At 39.2% G+C, this 21,988-nt stretch overlaps 1 protein-coding gene across 16 annotated transcripts in view; it reads left to right on the top strand.

Moving 5' to 3' along the window:
• The window catches only part of PARD3 (par-3 family cell polarity regulator), a 635,042-nt gene that overhangs the window by 439,336 nt on the left and 173,718 nt on the right, over positions 1-21,988 (top strand). For 13 of the 16 annotated variants that reach the window (XM_057542614.1, XM_057542616.1, XM_057542612.1 and 10 more), the window contains one exon: positions 16,323-16,433. The exons of the other annotated variants lie outside the window; for them this stretch is intronic. In XM_057542614.1, the coding sequence (XP_057398597.1) occupies positions 16,323-16,433 (111 nt within the window). The remainder of the gene's footprint in view (positions 1-16,322; positions 16,434-21,988) is intronic. 16 annotated transcript variants of the gene reach the window in all.

The raw sequence follows: 21,988 nt of genomic DNA, 5'->3' as shown, positions 1-21,988 counted from the left end.
TACTCCCCTATCCCTAATTGCCTCTCACCGCTTCCTTCTCCCTACTGGTAACCACTAGTTTGTTCTCTATGTCTGTGAGTCTGCTTCTTTAAAGAATGAAGTTTTGCCATTCGCAGCAACGTGGATGGACTTGGCGTTATTTTGCTAAGTGAAATAAATCAGACTGAGAAAGACAAATACTGTGTGATATCACTTATATGTGGAATCTAAAAATACAACAGACTACGAGTGCATTTCTTACTCGTTAGAAGGATGTGCTCCCACCAAGGAGTCACAAGTGCTCTTGGCCTCGGCTGCATGGGAGCTGCTGATGTCAGAAGGTGTCCCTGGACCCGTGTTGAATGGTGACCATTGTTTCGTGCTATACTTTAGTGTCTCTGTGTGATGCCAGTACTGACAATCTCCTGACGCTAATTCTTGTTCCAAGTTAAGGATATTATATATCAACTCCTGTTTCAAGAAGCAAAGCTCTTTTTTTTTTTTCCCCCAACACTCTACACAAGCACAGAAACCTGTGCCAGATTTCCCTGTTTTTGAACAATAGAAATGATGTTTTAAGTGGCATGTTAATCCCAACTGCAGATTTTCACAAAGGTTTGTAGAAATTAGGATTCAGGGAATTAATTTTTTTTTAAGTAAGTTATTACCAAAATATAACTTGGAAGAAAGATGAATAAAATGATGAAATGGTTTTGTTGACTGTGGGATCGCTCTTTCCTTCGAGGTGGGAGAATTTATCGTCTCCCATCTCTGTCCTGTTCCCTCCTGTTGGCAGTTGTGGGGTTGCTGTGCACGTGACCCGAGCGGGTGGACCCTGATGACTCAGATGCTACATGACAATAGGACCCTCCTCCACTTTTCTCTCAAAAGAAGAAAAATCCTGAGGTCAGATAAATTGCTTGCTTCATCAAAGAACCAGCTTTAAAATTACCTTGTGTGAAAGATTTTTTTTTTTTAAATATTGTGACATTTAACCATTATGATACATACTCAGGAGTCCTCATTTTCAGACTCTGCTTTCCCAGGACATATTTTCCCAAGATTCATAAGTGCTTCCATTCCCGTGGCTTCAAAAAAAAAAAAATTTTTTTTTTTAATAAACTGTGATTTGCAGATACCTTTGTTTTTCAAGGCAACACTGCTCATGTTTTATGTTCCATCCAAGGGGATATGAAGTTTTGGCTATGTTCAAGCTCTTAATGGGTTTATATACTGTTGAATTGGTATATTGAACATGCCCGTGATTTTCGTTTATTGCCCTTTCCTGAAGGGTTCCTGGCTGTGCTTTGCTTATATGCATCATTTTTAAAAACCTTTTTATTATTTTTATATGCATTTTTGCTATCATGAATCATTCTGTGTATTCTGTACTTTATAACCATTGCTGCATTCAAAAACATTGCAACTAGATTTCTTTCTGGAAATATATTTCCCAGGAAAGTGTAGAATTATATGAATTTCCTGCTGTGGCACAATTTTGACTTCTTTTATATTTTCAGTAATAAGGTATTATAAACTAAATAATTATTAAAAAGCAAAAAATGTAACTAGTTAGCTCTTGTTTGGTCATAGTTAGAAACCATTACAAAGCTTTAGAAGGTTATTACTAAGATTTTAGATCTGTCTTCTCAACTTCAATGAACAAATAGAAAAAAAATTATATAACATTTTCCCTATGGAACTCTTTTCTTGAAAGGTCCCATGTTTAAATATAGTTTTATCCATGTGGGTCTTATTATCTTTACTGTCAAAGTTTTACGCTTTTTCTCTTAGAGTAGACCCCCGTCTAGCCTGGCAAAACTCCTTTGAACATTATTTTTCTTGTGAGATGGGAGTTATATAATTCACTAAAGCAGGATTTTCATACTGTTTCCAGATACTCTGGTCAGCAAGAGAACAGGATATTTTCTTCTAGAAGTATCTTCCACTGTCCTGCATACATGCAGCTGAGCTGCAGCTGTCTAATTAGAGAGAAACACCATTAACAGCCAAATAATAAAAAGTGTGTGAAGGTGTCTCTGCTCCCCCACTGGAGAAATGCCCACATAGCATCAAAAACAATGAGGGGAAGTGAAATCACTTCTGACTCAGGGAGTGTGGTTTGCTTCTTGTTTCAGCTCGAATGGCGGTATTATCCTGAATGAAGGAGGCTCCCTTTGGTGGGTGTTTTTGGTTCTCATTTAGTTCTGCTCTTTCCCTCTTGGAAGGCTGTTGGCCCCATCCTGCTGTCCCTTGGCCACCGTGGACTGACTGTGAGGGTGGCATCTTGAGGAGAAAGTTAGTTGCTGGGAACTGTAGGACTGAACCAGTTGAGGTACTGATGTGAAGATGGGATCCTTTCCAAAGATGTTGCAAAGAATATAGTCTCCTTTCCTTTATTTGGGAATCTGAATACCTGAAAGGAAACACTCCTTCTTGCCTTCTTATCTCCGTGCTTTTATCTGTGAGAAATTGTTTTGGTTGTAGCACAATAACTGTGGTTAAAAGAAGACACGGCTTACTTTTCTCTAACTTAAAAGAGGTCTGAAGATTGACCATCCAAGCCTTGTATGGTGGCCCCAGAGCATCAGCAATGTCACTACCTCCCTTTTACTCAGCCATCCTTAATATGTATTTCTTTATTTTTTTAATTGTGGTAAAGTACATATAACATTTACCATCTTATCCGTTTGGAAAAAAAAAAAAACTTTTTACATTGAGGTATATAGTTAATTTACAATGGTGTGTTAGTTTCAAGTGTACAGCAAAGTGATTCTGATATATATGTATATATTTTTTCAGATATTTTCCGTTATAGGTTATTATAATATACTGAGCATAGTTCCCTGTGCTATACAGTAGGTCCTTGTTGTTTACCTATTTTATATATAGGAGTGGGTATATGTTAATCCCAACTTCTTAATATGTCTTCCCCCTCCTCATCCCCTTTGGTAACCACAAGTTTGTTTTCTGTGTCTGTGAGTCTATTTCTGTTTTGTAAATGAGTTCATTTGTATCATTTTTTTAGATTCCACATAAAAATGATCTCATATGATATTTGTCTTTGTCTGACTTACTTCACTTAGTATGATGATCTATAGGTCCATCCATGTTGCTGCAAATGGCAGTATTTCATTCTTTTTTATGGCTGAGTAATATTCCATTGTGTGTGTGTGTATACATACACAAATATATGTGTGTATGTATATATGTGTATATATCTATCTATCTATCTATATATTATATACCACATCTTTATCCATTCTTCTGTCCTTGGACATTTAGGTTGCTTCCATGTCTTGGCTCCATCTCAACAATTTTCACATTGCTGTGTAACCATCACCACAATCCATCCCCAGCACTCCTTTCATCTTGTAAGACGGAAACTCTGTCCCCTTTAAACAGTAACTTCCCGTTCTCCATCCCTCACCCCTAGCAACCACCATTCTAACTTTCTGTCTTTCTGAGTTTGACTACTCAAGGTATTTCATATAAGTGGAATCACACAGTATTTATCTTTTTTCGACTGGCTTCTTTCACTTAGCATAATGTCCTCAAGTTTTAACCATGTTGTACCATGTGTCAATATCTCCTTCCTTTTCAAGGCTGAGTCATATTCCGTTGTATGTATCGACCACGTGTTCTTCGTCCGTTGATCCATCCACAGACACTTAGTTTGCATCTGCCTTTCGGCTGCTGTGAAGGATGCTGCTGTGAACACGAGTGTCTTAACGTGTGTTTGTGTCCTCACTGTCACTTCCTGGCGACAACTCTGAGCATCTTGTCGGAATCCTAAGCCGGAAGAAGCAGGAAGGGGAAGAGGCAGCTGCTAGTGGAGGGAACCCCCTTTGTAAGGGTCTTCCCGGAAGTGCCGCCATCCACCTCGATGAGCCAGAAACGGAGACTCACGATGATAATGAAATAGTTAACATATATGGAGTGCTGGTATGTGCCAACACCAGGAATGTGTCGTCCATTTAATTCTCAAAATAAATCCGCGAGGGTGGTCGCATTTCATCCAAGAGGTTTAGTGCGTTGTCCAAGGGCAGTGCGTCACATAGCTAGTAAGAGGCAAAGCTGGGATTTTAACCCAGGAATCTGGCTCCAGTGTTATGCTCTGAACTACTATCTTCTGTTCCTGTTTTCAGAGGAGCTGGGGAAAATAGTTTTATCTCAACTAGGCGTATGTCTTCTCCCTACCAAATCGGGGCTCCGCTTCGAAGGAGGAGGAGGAGAATGGATATGGGTAGGCAGCTAGCAGAGTCTGCCCTGGAGCGCCTGCGCCTGGGAGCTGCCTCTCCATCTCACGGTTTCTGAAGCCCGGGGGCCTCTGGCCTCTGAAATTGCAGCTGCTCTGTAGCACTGGGTTGCTGGCCACTGTCACGCTGCCGTGCCAGCCAAGCCCCACCACCACCGGCCACGTCATTTTGGCTTCACCCAAAAGGCGGGGAGTAGACCACAAATCCTGGAATACCTGATTATATCTACCACTTGAAGTGGTCATGATCTCCCCATCGTAGGAAGCCTAGAGGAGCAGGCTGGAAACACAGGAGGAGGGGCTGAATATACAGATATTTTTGTTAGAAAATTGTTTCTGTTATTTACTGAGTAATGATTTCTGCCAGCAGTGCGTTACCTGTTTAAAAACATTGTATTTAATCTTTGCTACTACTACTTTTTATAGTTAGTGTTTTTATTATTATTTAATGGTGCCAATTGCCACACATCAGATAACCCATGTCTTTTTTTTTTTTTTTTACAAATTTATTTATTTATTTATTTGGCTGCGCTGGGTCTTCATTGCTGTGCGCAGGCTTTCTCTAGTTGCGGTGAGCAGGGGCTACTCTTTGTTGCGGAGCATGGGCTCTAGACGCGCGGGCTTCAGTAGTTGTGGTGCGTGGGCTTCAGTAGTTGTGACTTGCGGGCTCTAGAGCGCAGGCTCAGTAGTTGTGGAGCACGGGCTTAGTTGCTCTGAGGCATGTGTGATCTTCCCAGACCACGGCTCGAACCCGTGTCCCCTGCATTGGCAGGCAGATTCTTAACCACTGCGCCACCAGGGAAGTCCAACCCATGTCTTTCTGATTTTGGAGTACAAGTTCTCAGTCAGTGTTCTAATGTTGATTGTACGACTTTGGTGCCTTTTTTTTTTTTTTAATTTATTTATTTATTTATTCATTTCTGGCTGTGTTGGGTCTTCGTCTCTGCGCGAGGGCTCTCTCCAGTTGCGGCAAGCGGGGGCCACTCTTCATCGCAGTGCGCGGGCCTCTCACTATCGCGGCCTCTCTTGTTGCGGAGCACAGGCTCCAGACGCGCAGGCTCAGCAATTGTGGCTCACGGGCCCAGTTGCTCCGCGGCATGTGGGATCCTCCCAGACCAGGGCTCGAGCCCGTCTCCCCTGCATTGGCAGGCAGACTCTCAACCACTGCGCCACCAGGGAAGCCCTGGTGCCTTTTTAACCCACTGATCTGTATGGATATATTCCCCCAGTATTCCAGCTAGATCTTGTCTTCTGGGACTTAGATGGTCATCAGCATTCAACCTTAACCATCTCTGTAGAAAGAGCTTTCCTTCTTTAGTGTGGAGGAAGTAGTCCTGAAATAAATGATTGGCTAAGACCAATCACCTTCTACTATCCTTTGAATCCTCTTCTTCTTTGTAAATAATAAGGCTATCACATTGAGCTTAGTTGTTTGTCTTAAACCCTAGCCCCGTAGTTCTCAACCCCCAGGAATTTGCCCCACAGGGGACTTTGGCCGTGTCTGGTGACTTATATGGTTGTCACAAGTGGGGAGGAGGTGTGCTGGCATGTGGTGGCTGGAGGCCAGAGATGCTACTTAACATCCTACGATGCACAAGGACCCCCTTACCCCCCCCACACACAGGACAATGCCAAGGTCAAGGAACCCTGCCCATGCTCAACTGCCATCCAAGATGCAACTGAGTTGTTGACCTTCAGATAAGTTTCCCTGGATGCTTTGGTGTTTTGTGTCCGATTGTCTCTGGTCCATCTATCAGCAATACGTCTCAGCCGTCATTGTGTGTGGAGGACCCCCGCTTAAGAGTTAAAATTACATCGACCACTTTCGAGTATTTTACAGTCTAGTTGATGTTACGCCATTTAAGAAGCTTACGTGGTGACCTTTCTTACAGTTTATTTTGAATGTGATTTCAGTGCAATAGAGATTTTGCTTTACTTTTAACATATAAATGAACATGAAGAACCTAAGGGGCATTTGAAGGGGTTGAGGTCAGTCTAAGAGGGAGAAGGGTATTCTGTAGTGGAAAGAACTTGGGGTTTAGAGTTTGAAGCCTTCTTTTCCCACCCCAGCTCCACCATCTCTGGCATTTAACCCATCAGCCTCAGTTTCCTGATCTCCACTTTCTTCACATTTCGTTTTAAGAACGAAATGAAAGACTGTATATTGAAAGCTTTTTGAAATTTCAAGGTGCTGCATATCTGTCAGCTCCTGTTGTTTAAGTTCTTTTCTCATGGGCTTTTCTCCCCTTAGATTAATTATTCCTGTGTTAGTTCCTAGATAAATATTCTGAGTGCCTTTGCTAAAAAAAAGATGTATAGTTTATTTCTATCCAGAAATATGTGTGTATACATATGTGTGTGTGTGTGTGTATTGCCCTCAGTGAAATGAGGTTTACTAATATACCATGATTATACTAGTTTAGACCAGACAGGTTGAAGTTCAGCCCAGGAAAAGCAACATAATGATATCCTGTAACAGCTGCTGTAACTGGGGAGACTTGGGGATTTAAACTGACTGTGAGTGGTGTTGGCTCCGGTTCCAGGAGGGTTTGTTGGACAAACATGCGTGTTCTGACAGAGCCCCACTTACGCCTTGTGTTTGCCGGAGAGTCACGGAGCCTCAGACCACACAACAGGCAGTGCAGCCGTGACAGTTCTTAGGAGGTGGAAGTGAGTTGGGATGAGAGGAGTTCCAGGGCAGTGCACAAATCTGCAAGTTCTGTATTGGAACGCTTGTTGAACTCTTTAGCCAAATAAGGGAAAATGTGGTGGTTGGCCATTTGTCAGATTCCATGTCCCCTTCCCAGGAGGGCCGTGCTGATTGGAGGGGAGACCCTAAACCTGTCTCTTCCTCCTGAGCCCCTGTCATTCGATCCCTGAACCCATCCCAAGATTGCGGATCGCAGTTACCAGCTGGGTTCTTACCCACGGGTGAGTCATAAACAATACTCAGTGCTGTGCGTCCTGGTGGAGTGAAGCCCCAGCACAGAAGAATAAAGAAAAGAGCCATTGCCAGTTTTTGGTGTCACACGGTCATCTTCTGTATGTGTTAGACTTGCCAGGACCCAGGTGCGCTGTAAGAACACCGATTTTAACCAAGTCTGTGGCCTTAGGTGCTTTGTTCTTTCAGAGGGCGATGGGAGTCGGGTAGACGGTGGGTGTGGGCGCGAGGCCTGGGGCGCCACAGCCTCCGGGCGGCATTGCTTGTTTTTCTTGGTCTAAGAATTAGGTGTGGCCTCCAGCTCTGGGTAGTTTGCCTGCACAGCCCTGTTGGGCCTTCAAAGAATGTGTCAGCTCCTTAATGTTAAATCTGAATATGCAAATCAACTGAAAGATTAAAAAATGAAAAGCTCTGACTCCTAATTTACTCTGCAGAGAGTATTCTCAGAAATGTGAATCATCAGAAATTGTTTCCTATCATCGACAGAAAAAAGTGCTGACTGACACCTTAACTTTACAGATAATGAGATCTTTGGGGAAGTTTTAATTTTTCATAGTTTCCCTGGAGTTGTTTCCTTCCTCTCCTCCCCCAAACGCCAATGACCACGTTATCTATCTGTCTTTACCACTTTCATTTGCTCATAAACATAAGGATAAGAATATATTGGAGGGTGTTTTAGCTGTACCTGTAATTAGGTATGTCGTATCAATAGTCAAAACATAGAATTTGAATCACAATACATAATTAACTGAGGGTGAGTATTTCTGAGTCAAAAAAGATACCCTTAAGCTGTGCGTGTGTTTGCATTACTTTCTCAGCATTTATAACCTGGATGCCAGTTTGAGCATCAGATAGGCAGATGGTAACAGAAATTATTAGAATTATCTTTGTTACTAAATACTCCTGACTTTGTCCTAATAGAAAAAAAAAAAAAGGTATGTTGTAAAGTATCATTCCATCTTTTACTTTTTCTTCTTTCAAGTGCCCTTTTACATAGATGTGTTTTTTGACTTAGGTCTCATTAACATTTCTTCTAGGAACTGCCTTTGGGGCAGTACCACTTATTAAATTGTTCTGATGCTTTAGGAAAAGGAAAACCATGGTAACCAGATATAGGGTGTGATTATTTGCCTCTAACGTGGCAAAGTGTTGGGTTTAACAAAAGAAGCTTAATACAAATGTTCCAATTGACCCTTCTCATCACTCAGGCTGCTTAGAGCTCAATCAATCTCTCATTATTATCAGAGTTATTCTAGCAAAGGCAGCAGTGATAGTATTTTTCATAATCACTCCTTGAGCCAAATGTAATTTGCAATTTGTAGTATTGTATTATGAAACAATAATGCATTAAAATGAACAGTGTAAGAATTAGGAGTATAGTGGTAGAGAAAGGATCCAGAGAAGTAGTTGTGGGACACACTCTCTCAAAATCATTTAAAGTGGACATGGCTGATTTCAATGCCAAATTAAGCATTTAGAAAAATCAGACTTATGTCTTGTTTTTACTATATTTAATTGTGTGTGTGTGTATATATATATATATATATATATATTAATCTTATATGTAATAATATATATATTATTTATTATAAAGTCAATGTAGTAGCTGGGGGAAACAAAAAAAATTACTTAGCATATTATTTGCCTTTGCATGTTTGGTGTTTTGGGTTAGCGTAGTTTGATTACCTGTGTGGGTATGTTTTGAAAAAAAATGAGGTGTATCAAGCCTTATAAAAATCCTGTATGGCAGTCATTACTGATTGACCCCTTTTTACGAAGAGGAATTTATTTACTACAGAAAGTATGTAGTGTGGTCCATAGACTGGCTGATGTCAGGGAAGCTTTAATATCATAATTAAGATATACTTTCACCCATCTTCTGTCATTTGACTTGAATGGCTCTAAGTATAGATTATAAATATTATTTCACAGTTATTTATGTGTTCATCTTGTGTTTTGAAGGATTACTGTGCTTGCTTGTTTTTTTTTTTTTTTCCTTAAGCCTTTATATCTGGATCCCGTGCTTTTTGGAGTGTGTGTGTGTGTGTGTGTGTGTGTGTTTGGTTTGGTTTTTAAGATCTTTGGAGTTTATGATGATTCTTATAAAGTCAAAATTGATAATGTGCTGGGTTCAGTTTCTTAACTGCTTTACTATTTCCTTGTCCATATCCGTCCTGGACTCCTGCAGTGTCGGGTTACTAGGCATATCTGTGCATCCTTGATTCGATAACACAGGCTACGCAGGGGAAGAATGCACTTCTAAGGGCATTTAATGGGGGTCCTGAGAAGGATATGTTGTCCATTAAGGGAACATCACATGTCTGAAGGCTGTTCTAGCTTGGTTAAGTAGAAGCTATATTTTCTTTAAAAAAAAAAAAAAGTCACTTATTTTTTTCCTGGATGCCAAGCAACACAAATTTAGTTTATTAAATCTAATCAGACTAGCACTGATGAAAACCGTACACAATCAAATAATGATTCTCAAGTTTGCAGATTTCCTTTTAAAGAGAACCCCTGCTACACTGTGCTGACTTAAAACTGCATCCCATTTGACAAAAGCACTATCAAGTTGTCATGTACTCTTTGCGAGGCTGCTTCTCATCATGGTTGATTACCAAGATGTTTTTTGCCTAAATGGGAGCTTTCTGCTTTTCCTAATCAGCCCTCTTTTCCCTGATTGATCCAGCATTGCCACAAGCCACTGCTGAGCAAATCGGTACACAATCATGGTAGCAATTTCTTTAAATGTCACTAAAATATGGAAGATCCTGTATGGGAAGGACACATTAGAAAGGACTTTTTTCCCCTCGTTTATAAAATGGAGGCTGAGGTACACACACACAAAAAAGGTAGGGCCGGAAACCACGAGCACATCATCATACAAGAGAAATGCACGCAGTGACTTCTTGCTGTTTTACCCTCTGATTGGGTTTGGGCGGTTTGACACGCTTCTGCTGCTGCCTGGCATGATTTGCATATATTACGCAGACAGCGTTGACTTCTGGAGTGTCATTGCACTTAGAAATATTGGCAATGTCCTAAAAATGGTTATGTGGCAGTTTGTGTGATCCTCTCCAATGATTAGAATCAGTTCTAGACCTTGCGTCTGAACTCCTGGCCTTCATAGAAAAGTTCATGCAGGAACAATGTCCCTTGGACCTCCTTGCTGCCAGCAATACAAGATTTATCTCACTGATTTCACCCAAGATGTTTTAACCAGATGCTCTCAGTATAAAAGCATAGAGTGACTGGCTGATTTGGAGGTGGCTGGGTGTGGTAATAAAAAGAGTCTTGGGCCCGAATTCTCGTTTTGCTGCTTACTTGCTAGATGACCTGTTAAATCACTAAATCGCCCTGTGCTTCCTGAGGTTTCCCCTAAAGAACACATACCTAATATGCCGGTTATTGGAATCAATGAGATCAAGTATACATAAATAAGAATTCAATATATTCTAGTTAAGTGTTGTTAAGTGAGCAAAAGAGCCTTCAACAGGTGCTCAGTTCTACGTCTCACTTAGGAGTGAACTTCATGGGTCTGGGAATTTCATTTTCTGTAGGAGTGTCCAAGTTCAGACCCACCAAGGTCTTTTTTTTTTTTTAATAAATTTATTTATTTATTTTTGGCTGCATTGGGTCTTTATGGCCGCGAACAGCGGCTACTCTTCGTTGCGGTGTGCGGGCTTCTCATTGTGGTGGCTTCTCTTGTTGCGGAGCATGGGCTCTAGGCATGGGCTTCAATAGTTGTGGCACGTGGGCTCAGTAGTTGTGGCTCAACGGGCTCTAGAGCGCAGGCTCAGTAGTTGTGGCGCACGGGCCTAGTCGCTCCGCGGCATATGAGATCTTCCCGGACCAGGGCTCGAACCCGTGTCCCCTGCACTGGCAGGCAGATTCTCAACCACTGCACCACCAGGGAAGCCCCCACCAAGGTCTCTTAAACTCACTGAGGTGAACTGAGCTCTGTTCCTGACTCTCAAGGTGACTTTGCACAGCTCGGCATGCAGATCTCTTGGGCCTCAATTACCTTGTCTGTCAAATGAAGACATTGGACAAGGTGACTCATCTCTAGGCTTCCATCTTCAGACATATGTGCATGTGGAGCTTCAGTGCACTTGGACAGGAGTGCACTAGAGCAATCTGCAGAGACACATGGCTAGATTTTTATTTTCTTCAGCTAAAATTTAGAGCAGTTACCTTTTAGGGCTTTAAGGCAAAAATCAGTTCCTAAGTTCATCACCGGGGTGATGAATTAAGGGAAGTCACCGCTCGCACCAGGAATGTGGGGTAAGATGATACGAGAATTAACTGATAAAGAGTTTGTAGAGAAACTTGGATCCAAAACCATTTAGGAAAAGTATCACTCAAAGGACTACAGAGGAATGAGGTTAAAAGCTGGTGATTTTGCTTTGGTTTGAGTGAACGTGTGTCCTGAGGCATACAGGTTGCTGATGGGGATGCAGGAATGGCACAGGACACGGTCTTCAGTTTTGCTCTATAGGTTCTTGAACTTGGTCCACTGGGCAGCTGGCATCTCTCAAGGATCTTTAGGGCCCTGGCACATTAGTATAGCAGGCAGTGGTCAAAGACGGGGTAGCACAATGGCTGTACCGACACATGTGTCCACCAGAAACTGGAAGGTTCCAGAAAGAGACAGCGAGTTCCTGGAGAAAGGGAGTGATTAAATCATGTGATGGTGCACATATGCAGAAATGAGGGGAAAACATAGGGTAGGGGATGGAGTTAGAAGACTGTGTTGACCATACCAGTGTGGGAGTTGGGTGTGGGGGGGAGGACACAAGGCTTCTGGTAGCTGACACTGAATTTGGATTTGTGCCATTTTCACTTCTCTCCCCAGCCAAGCAGTATCACTTAACCTATACATTTCTTAGGGTAAATAGTAAGACAAGTCTTATAGCAAAGCCCTCCTTAGACATGAAGACCTCTGTAATTAGCAGTGAGAAATACCAGACTTCTAGGTGACATTTCAGTGAGTTTTTTTGGAAGAAAATCTTATTTTAAAAATTATTTCTCAAAACTTACAAGATAATTGGTTCTAGATAGTCTGTTCATCTATTTTTAAATATAGCAGCAGATTTTTTTAGACTTTCTTTTTTCCTCTATTGTGTTTTCAAATATGATATTAGGAAAAGCCCTTTCATTGCAAAACCAATTTTATTTTTATTTTATTTGTAGCAGGATGCTGTGTGTTATCATTCAGCCTAATCTTTCCTAAAGATCTCTAATTTTAGTAGCAGTAGAAAATATAGTAAAAATAGTTCAGTGTTATTTATACCACAGAGAGAATGAGGTTAATTTGCTAAAAACCAAAATGGTGGTTGAAAAGCACAAAACTCTTTATCAGTTAATTTTTCATGATGGCTCTTTCTATATAAAACCAGCAGAACTTTGTTACAATCCATTGTGACTGTTGGTTTGTTTGTTTTTTTCTTCCCGCATTCATCAACAAGTGCACATCTCGCCCATCAGTCTTTGCAGTAATAATATATATGGCTGATCTGGCAGACGGCAGTGATCTCATTTGTAGCATGTCATGGTAGAACCCATTTGGCAGATTACTTGGAGATTAGCTGAATGGAAATTTCGCTGTATCCTTCATGAAGAAAGCCATATGTTTAAGCAAAGTTGCAATCAATTTCACTCTGATAAGACGGGCTCATCCACTGTATCCTTCTGTGAAAGGAGTATTCAGTGGCGTGTTGGCACTCTTTTCATTGTACCTTCTGTCTCCATGGGGCAGTACCTGTAGAGAAATTTTTCCCTACCAATTTTTTCTCAAGCTCTCTATTTTTCTTTTTGTCTCTATTTAAAAAAAAAAAAAAAAGGCCATTCTACTGTATTAATACATCCTAAGATTTGACCAAGAAGTTCTTCTAGAGGTGGCAGACATTTCTCTTTGAACATGTGTATGGGGTAGTCAGAAGGCAGTTCATGAAACTGATTCTTTGCTGGGAATGGGTTTGCTTCCTGGACATACTATTAGTACAGTGTTTTTTCAGCTATGCTGTTCCTTGGAAAATGACCCATTTGAAATTCATCTGTGGCTTTTAAAAGATAATAAAATAAGTGTAATTGATGTCCTCCAAGTTTCTAAGCATCTTGCTATTAAATGATTGTCTTCATAGGTTGATTACTGATTTCAGCTGTGAAATTGACTCTGTGAGTACATGTATAGCTGAAATTTTTCAGTGACCTCCCCTGTCCCCCTTTCAGAAAGAATTAAGCAACTATAAATTAAGATGAACACTAGAATAGATTGGCAATTAGAGTGATGAGGATATAGCTAATTCCTTTTTCTTTTTATACTCTAGAATGGTTGGTATATTTTTTTCACTTACAGTCTTTATTTCATTCTGTCAAAAAATTATAGCTGAGGGATCCATTTTTACCCCAGTTAACAAGTAATGTGCTGTGCTTTTATAGTATGCCTTAAAGAAATCACATAATTTATTAACTAAAGCAGGCATTAAGGGAAATGTCTAAATGCTAACCTATGAACATTTTATCTATGGTTTGTTCAGTTTTTCATACATTAATCTTGAAACTGTAGTTTTTAAAAGGAAAATATAACAGTTTGATAATAAATTTACAAATAATAAAATAGTATATTCTGGTGATTATGAGGCAGCCGAGGAAACTAATATTTTGACATCAAATACAATGAGAAAAAACTTCAGTTCCTAAATATGAGTTGGGATTCATAGGTTTTTTTTTTTTTTCTTTTTAGTCATGTGTATTTGAGATAAAAAACTGAAAGTTGGTAGACTGAGATAGAAAACTGAAACTTTCTTCACAAAATAGGACGAAGACCATTTAATAAAAGATTTTAACAATAGCTGATTAAATTCAGTGTTAGGTTTTGGGTTGAAAATATCGAAACTGCTTTAAAACATGGGAAAGTCAACCACCTCAATTTTTCCCCACATTATTAGCTCAAAGGGCAGATTCTTCTTGGAAGATTAAACTGTACCTTTTGGTAAAGATAGATGATATATCTTGTATCATAGTGTTTCTCAAATATGGTACAGGGTTGAATGTATGTAATCTAGAATGTGAACCAGCAACACAAACAAAACAGGTCAATATGACAACGTATTGTTTGAAGGATATTTATGAACTGAAAAACTAAATGGTTAAATGATCTACCTTTAGGAATCTGTATTATAAGTAAAATGTCACATATAGCTGATTCGCTTCATTGTATAGCAGGAACTAACACAACATTGTAAAGCAATTCTACTCCAATTAAAAAAAAAATGTCATGTATTAAGATTTGAACTTGACGCTTTTCTTGAAGTTAGAATTTAATACATTTTATATTTCCAGAAGCCTCAATGTTGCAGAATTTTCATGATGGGATTCACATGGGCTTTAAATACCATCTACATGCTGATGACACTCAAATGAATTTGCCTAGCCCTGTCCTTAGATGCTCAATAAATTTTTGTCAAATGTTGGCTCCTCCTGAGATGTATCAGTTGTTTATGTTTGCTCTTTCATTTATTAATTCATTCTATAAAGACAATCATTATGCTTAACTCTTAGGCATTATTGATATATTGACAAAAACAAAGAGAAAGTTTTTAGCTTTAATGCTTTGTATTTATTAGTTTTAAAAGCATAGTACATAGTTTCTCCCCTGCGAGACATCATCAGTTTCGGGGCTTAAGTTCCCAGGGAGTTTTTCTTTTCTTTTCTTTTCTTTTTCTTCTTTTTTGCCACTGAAATGATCTTCTAATTTCTAAATAACATTAAAATTTAAGGGTAGATTTGCTTTATGGAAGTTAATTTTACAGGCAGTTTTCAATGCCATTTAATAATACACATAATTTTGAAGGAATAGTGGTGGTGAGACTTTAACTTTTTTCTATTTTAACATCTTGAGAATTCTTTCCCTTAACTTATTTCCAACATAGTGTTACTTTGGTGAACCCATGAGATATTCCCATGTACACTTCCTGCATAGACCAGTATTTGACATCAGGTTTATATCAAAAAAGAAAGACATATGCTCCCAGCCACACCAGTAATTGAGATACTTTTTTCTCTTTTATATCAGCTTTGGACCAACTCTTTTACTCATCTCTTTTTCAATATGATTAATTGTCACCGTAAGCCAGATTCCTACTTTGTGCTTAGAAAATGCTTGGTATACTTTATATATTTATGAATGCTTAGTTAAGTAACTGTCTATAAAAGATTTCTTTTTTGAAACATCTGGTGACCAAATCACTACAGATGAATATTATTTCAGGGGATGGAACACATGCCTTCCAGGCAACATGGTCTGGAGAAAAGCAGAAAAAAGTAACAGAGCAGGAAAAAGAATGGATACCAAGTCTGAGGTTTCTAAGGTATTTTGGATGCCCGAAGGGAATAATATTAGTGTTTTTTTGGAGAGCCTCGAATTCAGTGCCCATATGTGGAAATGTGTGTGCACTGTTTTTGAATTGCGTGTTTGTTCCTCATGTTTGTTTTTGATCAGATACAGATTTCCACGTCAAAGATGCCACATTCGGCGATAGCTTTTCATCAGATTTAGGAACAGTATTTGTTGAGACTTCCTTAAAGCTTTCAGTTTAATAAGCCCAAAGTACGATCACAGTGTAAATTATCCTTTTTACTTTGAACCTTGCAAATGTGACCTTGTTTGTCAGTGTTTAAACTATGAGGAATGTTGCCAATAAAACTGACTGTGAAAATAAAGAAGAATAGTTGTTTGTGGAGAGATCATTAAAAAGATGATTGTGGATTATCATTCTGCAGTCCTGAGAGAAGCCCCACTCTGATGCAGATTTTTATCCTCTGCACCTGACGTACTCGGCACTCTGTTCTGTACATTTATGGATTGTGTGTTTAATGAGGATGAACTGCAAGGATTTTGTTGTTATTTTTGTGTTGCCTAAAGAAAAATGGGTATGGAGGCCATTTCCAAAAAGGGTTTTCTCTGGAAAGTTCTAATGAAAAAGGATTAAAGTAATCTGATTGAAAATATTAATACTGGGCAGGAGACACTGGGGCCTCATTTTGAGGATGCTCACGCTTCATTGCGTGCATAGGTCTTTATCCCAAAAGAACGACAACGCGTTTTGTATATATTGACAAGTTAGAATTTTTTGTTATCAACAGGTTTGGCAAACATCGAAAAGATGACAAGATTGAGAAAACGGGTAAAATAAAAATGCAGGACTCCCTTACATCAGAAGAGGAGAGAGTACGGATGAAGCAGGAGCAGGAAAGGTAGATTTCAGTTATTTGGTTGAACCTTATTAGGGGGAGGCTCTTTTGTTCCTTTCTACTCTTTCTTTTTTTTTTTTTTAATATAAAGAAATTGCATTTATTTTATTTTTGTTTTTTTTCTGTGTCAATCCAGATACTGATGGTTGGATGAATACAGCATAAAGAATGATTGAAAGAAAAAATCTTATATTTATTTGAGGCATTAATATGAATTTTATTGGTTTTAGTTAAGATCTTTGTATAGGAGATGGTAGGGCATATGAGATAAATAAATCAACTAATGATCAATAAATCAATGAATGATCACTTAAAATCACAAAAAATATGTAAAATTCTGTCTAATTCATCTATGAGTATATAGTGTATTATAATAATTTTAAAGACATGCTCATCTGGAAATAAAACTCTTTGAGTTTTTATATCTCATTTAAAATATTTTGATTTCTAATAAGAATTGAGGAGGCTGTTGGTTTTTTACTATGTTGTTTTCCTATCAAATCTGACATCTGTTTCTTTTTTCTCTTTCTATTTTGCTATCATGTTTTGTGTGACATTTTTTACTTAAATTTTACTCCGTCTCTTCCAGAAAGATTATTATCTATTGTTGAATCATTTCATGTCGGGAACCCAAAGACCAATGAAATGAATGAGAAGTCACTTGAAGCAGACACTTGAAATCCACTTTATGATCAATTAGAATGTTTCTCATTATAACTCGTGGGGGGATGAGAGAATCATCTCACCCTTGTATTATTAGAGTTTGCAGGCTTGGAGTGAGCTTCTCTGTAGCAGCTATTTCATTTCAAGCTGCCATAGCAAGAGCTACTATGCCTCTTTTGCTTTTAATAATCTGGGGTATCAGGAGCATCAGAAGCCTTGATCAAGGTTATAAAGCTAAATATCATCCACAGCTTAGGATTGTAACCCAGCATCTCTCAGGCCAAGTCTGGTATTCTTACCATAATTCTAGAGTAGTGATACCTTTGATCTCATTCTTTTTTTTAAATTTTATTTATTTATTTATTTTTGGCTGTGTTGGGTCTTTGTTGCTGTGTGCGGGCTCTCTATAGCTGTGGCGAGCAGGCGCTACGCTTTGCTGCGGTGCGCAGGCCTCTCACTGAGGTGGCCTCTCCCGTTGCAGAGCACGGGCTTCAGTAGTTGTGGCTCGTGGGCTCTAGAACACAGGCTCAGCTGCCGTGGCGCACGGGACTCAGCTGCTCCGTGGTATGTGGGACCTTCCCGGACCAGGGATTGAACCTGTGTCGCCTGCATTGGCAGGCAAATCCCCAACCACTGTGCCACCAGGGAAGTCCTGATCTCATTCTTAACAAAGAAAGTAAGAACTAGACAGTGTTTTCTTTAGAAGTGATTCATGTTTGGATATTTTTCATTCATCTTTCTAATACCTCTGAGGGTTGGGTTTTTTTTTTTTTTTTTTTTTTTTTGGGCTGGGATAGTTACTCTGATTCTCTGTTTTTAGCTTTGCAGATTATAAAATATATGTGTGGAAAATATGGACTTTTAATCTATGATGCAGGTTTGGGTCTATTCTTCTGGTTCTTCTCCGGTTTTTAAAAAAATCATTCCACCCTTCTTGCTTTCTCGACTCTCTGTAATCCTCACCAATTTGGGCATCCCCAAACTTATTAATAAACTCACTATTTTTAGACGACATGCAGTGTTCCTTAGTGTGCGGAATATGGCATTTATGTGCTTAGGAGTATAAACATCTATCTGAAAAGACTTTCTTATCCTTTAAGGAAGAGTATACACCAGGTAGTGTATGAACTCAGATTTACCCACAGGCAAATATGTGATTTAATTAGAGAACAATCTAAGGGGTAGAAAGAAACATTATACTTCTCCCTATCTTGATGCCGGCCAGAGGGGGCAATGTCATTAATCCGACACCATTTTTCATATTCTAAATATTCCTTTTTTTGCAGTTTAAGATGAACTGCTCTATTTCTTTTTTTTTTTAACATCTTTATTGGAGTATAATTGCTTTACAATGCTGTGTTAGTTTCTGCTTTGTAACAAAGTGAATCAGTTATACATATACATATGTCCCCATATCTCTTCCCTCTTGCGTCTCCCTCCCTCCCACCCTCCCTATCCCACCCCTCTAGGTGGTCACAAAACACCGAGCTGATCTCCCTGTGCTATGCGGCTGCTTCCCACTAGCTATCTGTTTTACGTTTGGTAGTGTATATATGTCCATGACACTCTCTCACTTTGTCCCAGCTTACCCTTCCCCCTCCCCGTTTCCTCAAGTCCATTCTCTAGTAGGTCTGTGTCTTTATTCCCGTCTTGCCCCTAGGTTCTTGAGAACTTTTTTTTTTTATTCCATATATCTGTGTGAGCATATGGTATTTGTTTTTCTCTTTCTGACTTACTTCACTCTGTATGACAGACTCTAGGTCCATCCACCTCACTACAAATAACTCAGTTTCGTTTCTTTTTATGGCTGAGTAATATTCCACTGTATATATGTGCCACATCTTCTTTATCCATTCATCTGTCGATGGACACTTAGGTTGCTTCCATGTCCTGGCTGTTGTAAATAGAGCTGCAATGAACATTTTGGTACATGATTCTTTTTGAATTATGGTTTTCTCAGGGTATATGCCCAGTAGTGGGATTGCTGGGTCGTATGGTAGTTCTATTTTTAGTTTTTTAAGGACCCTCCATACTGTTCTCCATAGTGGCTGTATCAATTTACATTCCCACCAACAGTGCAAGAGGGTTCCCTTTTCTCCACACCCTTCCCAGCATTTATTGTTTGTAGATTTTTTGATGGTGGCCATTTTGACTGGTGTGAGATGATATCTCATTGTAGTTTTGATTTGCATTTCTCTAATGATTAATGATGTTGAACATTCTTTCATGTGTTTGTTGGCAATCTGTATATCTTCTTTGGAGAAATGTCTATTTAGGTCTTTGCCCATTTTTGGATTGGGTTGTTTGTTTTTTTGATATTGAGCTGCATGAGCTACTTGTAAATTTTGGAGATTAATCCTTTGTCAATTGCTTCATTTGCAAATATTTTCTCCCATTCTGAGGGTTGTCTTTTGGTCTTGTTTATGGTTTCCTTTGCTGTGCAAAAGCTTTTAAGTTTCATTAGTCCCATTTGTTTATTTTTTTTTCCATTTCTCTAGGAGGTGGGTCAAAAAGGATCTTGCTGTGATTTATGTCATAGAGTGTTCTGCCTATGTTTTCCTCTAAGAGTTTGATGGTGTCTGGCCTTACATTTAGGTCTTTAATCCATTTTGAGTTTATTTTTGTGTATGGTGTTAAGGAGTGTTCTAATTTCATTGTTTTACATGTAGCTGTCCAGTTTTCCCAGCACCACTTATTGAAGAGGCTGTCTTTTCTCCACTGTATATTCTTGCCTCCTTTATCAAAGATAAGATGACCATATGTGCGTGGGTTTATCTCTGGGCTTTCTATCCTGTTCCATTGATCTATATTTCTGTTTTTGTGCCAGTACCACACTGTCTTGATTACTGTAGCTTTGTAGTATAGTCTGAAGTCAGGGAGCCTGATTCCTCCAGCTCCGTTTTTCTTTCTCAAGATTGCTTTGGCTCTTTGGGGTCTTTTGTGTTTCCATACAAATTGTGAAATATTTGTTCTAGTTCTGTGAAAAATGCCAGTGGTAGTTTGATAGGATTGCATTGAATCTGTAGATTGCTTTGGGTAGTATAGTCATTTTCACAATGTTGATTCTTCCAATCCAAGAACACGATATATCTCTCCATCTGTTTGTATCATCTTTAATTTCTTTCATCAGTGTCTTATAGTTTTCTGCCTAGAGGTCTTTTGTCTCCTTAGGTAGGTTTATTCCTAGATATTTTATTCGTTTTGTTGCAGTGGTAAATGAGAGTGTTTTCTTAATTTCACTTTCAGATTTTTCATCATTAGTGTATAGCAATGCACGAGATTTCTGTGCATTAATTTTGTATCCTGCTACTTTATGAGATTCATTGATTAGCTCTAGTAGTTTTCTGGTAGCATCTTTAGGATTCTCTATGTATAGTATCATGTCATCTGCAAACAGTGACAGCTTTACTTCTTCTTTTCCAATTTGCATTCCATTTATTTCTTTTTCTTCTCTGATTGCTGTGGCTAAAACTTCCAAAACTATGTTGAATAATAGTGGTGAGAGTGGGCAACCTTGTCTTGTTCCTGATCTTAGTGGAAATGGTTTTGAACTGCTCTATTTCAATGCGGATTCTATCAACATTTTCCAAAATACTTTTATAATGCATAGTCAAGTTTTTACAGCCAAACAGCGGTTTTTACATAATGGCTTCACTTGTATTCTTAATGTGCCTAAGGCGCAGTTCACCTCTCAGCTTTGCTTTTAGTCTCCATCTCTGTACCTCTAATGATGCAATACTTCTGGGAACTAGTTGGGCCTAATGAATTTACAATGTACAAGATGCCTAGAATAAAGAATCTTTTAGAGTCAAGGAACAAGTGACTGGTCCATTAAAAAAATCAATTAGCTTCATAATTTAAGAAAACTGTTTGACTTTGTGTTTCAGTAACAATTTTTACATATATGTTTCATTTAAACTCCTGGATCCTGTAACAGAGCAAGTGAATGTATGAGACTCATTGAATTGCATAAGTGGTGCTTGTTCAATGTGTGTTATTTTGATAAAGCAAGCCTACTTTTGGATGACCTCCTTCCTATTCTGCCGTTGGCATTAACATTGCTCCTTTTGAGAATGGAAATGTAGCTGCTTTGGGAAGAATCTGCTTGGAGGTAATAGAGAAAAATAAATAAGCCCCTGCTTATATTCTCATCACAGCCTTTCTTTCACTGCTGATTGGCCAAGAAGCATCTCCTGTAACATTATTTACTACTGTAGCTATTTGAGTTCCAAAAATCATTTTGGCTGATTCCATATAAAAATAGAAAACCTGATATTCCTTAGTTACTAGTTATGACATGTCCACATACCCAAATATTTTTTGTCCAGACAAATCCATGAAGTCTGAATATTACTCAACATAGAATATTGAAAAGTTGAAAGGACAATGAATATAGTTGAAAATGGTTTTTGCTACCATGTTAAGATCTATTTAGGTGGTGATAGTAAATTAGATTCTTCGGAGCAGGGGTCTGAGATGGAATTTGCCTTCATTCTTGCTCACTTCCCTCCCTTTCCTTCCACTCGCTGCTGGGAGGTGGGGTCTTGGATACATGCTGTCTACTTTGGAGAAATGGAGGAGCAGGATCCGGCATGGATCTGTTCTCTGGCTCCACCAGCTCTCTCCTGCCACAGACTTGAGCCTGTGTGCCTGAGGTCTTCTCTTGAGACAAAAGGCATCAAGAGTGAAGTTAGCTGGTTCTGGGATGTGCTATTTTGACTTCAAGCTCTGAGCTCTGAACTTGGGTACCCTACCCGTTCAGTGATGCTGTTGGCCACATTTAGTTTAGGTAGAGAAACTAAGCCAAGCAGCTGGTATTTGGAGCTGAGGTGTGAATCCAGTGCTTGCTACCTCTTCCTGGTTTCTCTTTCAGGTGTGCCTTGGGACAGAGCCCC

Source organism: Balaenoptera acutorostrata, chromosome 3, assembly GCF_949987535.1.
Source record: "Balaenoptera acutorostrata chromosome 3, mBalAcu1.1, whole genome shotgun sequence".
NCBI lineage: Eukaryota > Metazoa > Chordata > Mammalia > Artiodactyla > Balaenopteridae > Balaenoptera > Balaenoptera acutorostrata.
Note: the sequence above shows the minus strand (reverse complement) of the source record. Positions and strands in the feature narration are given on the sequence as shown.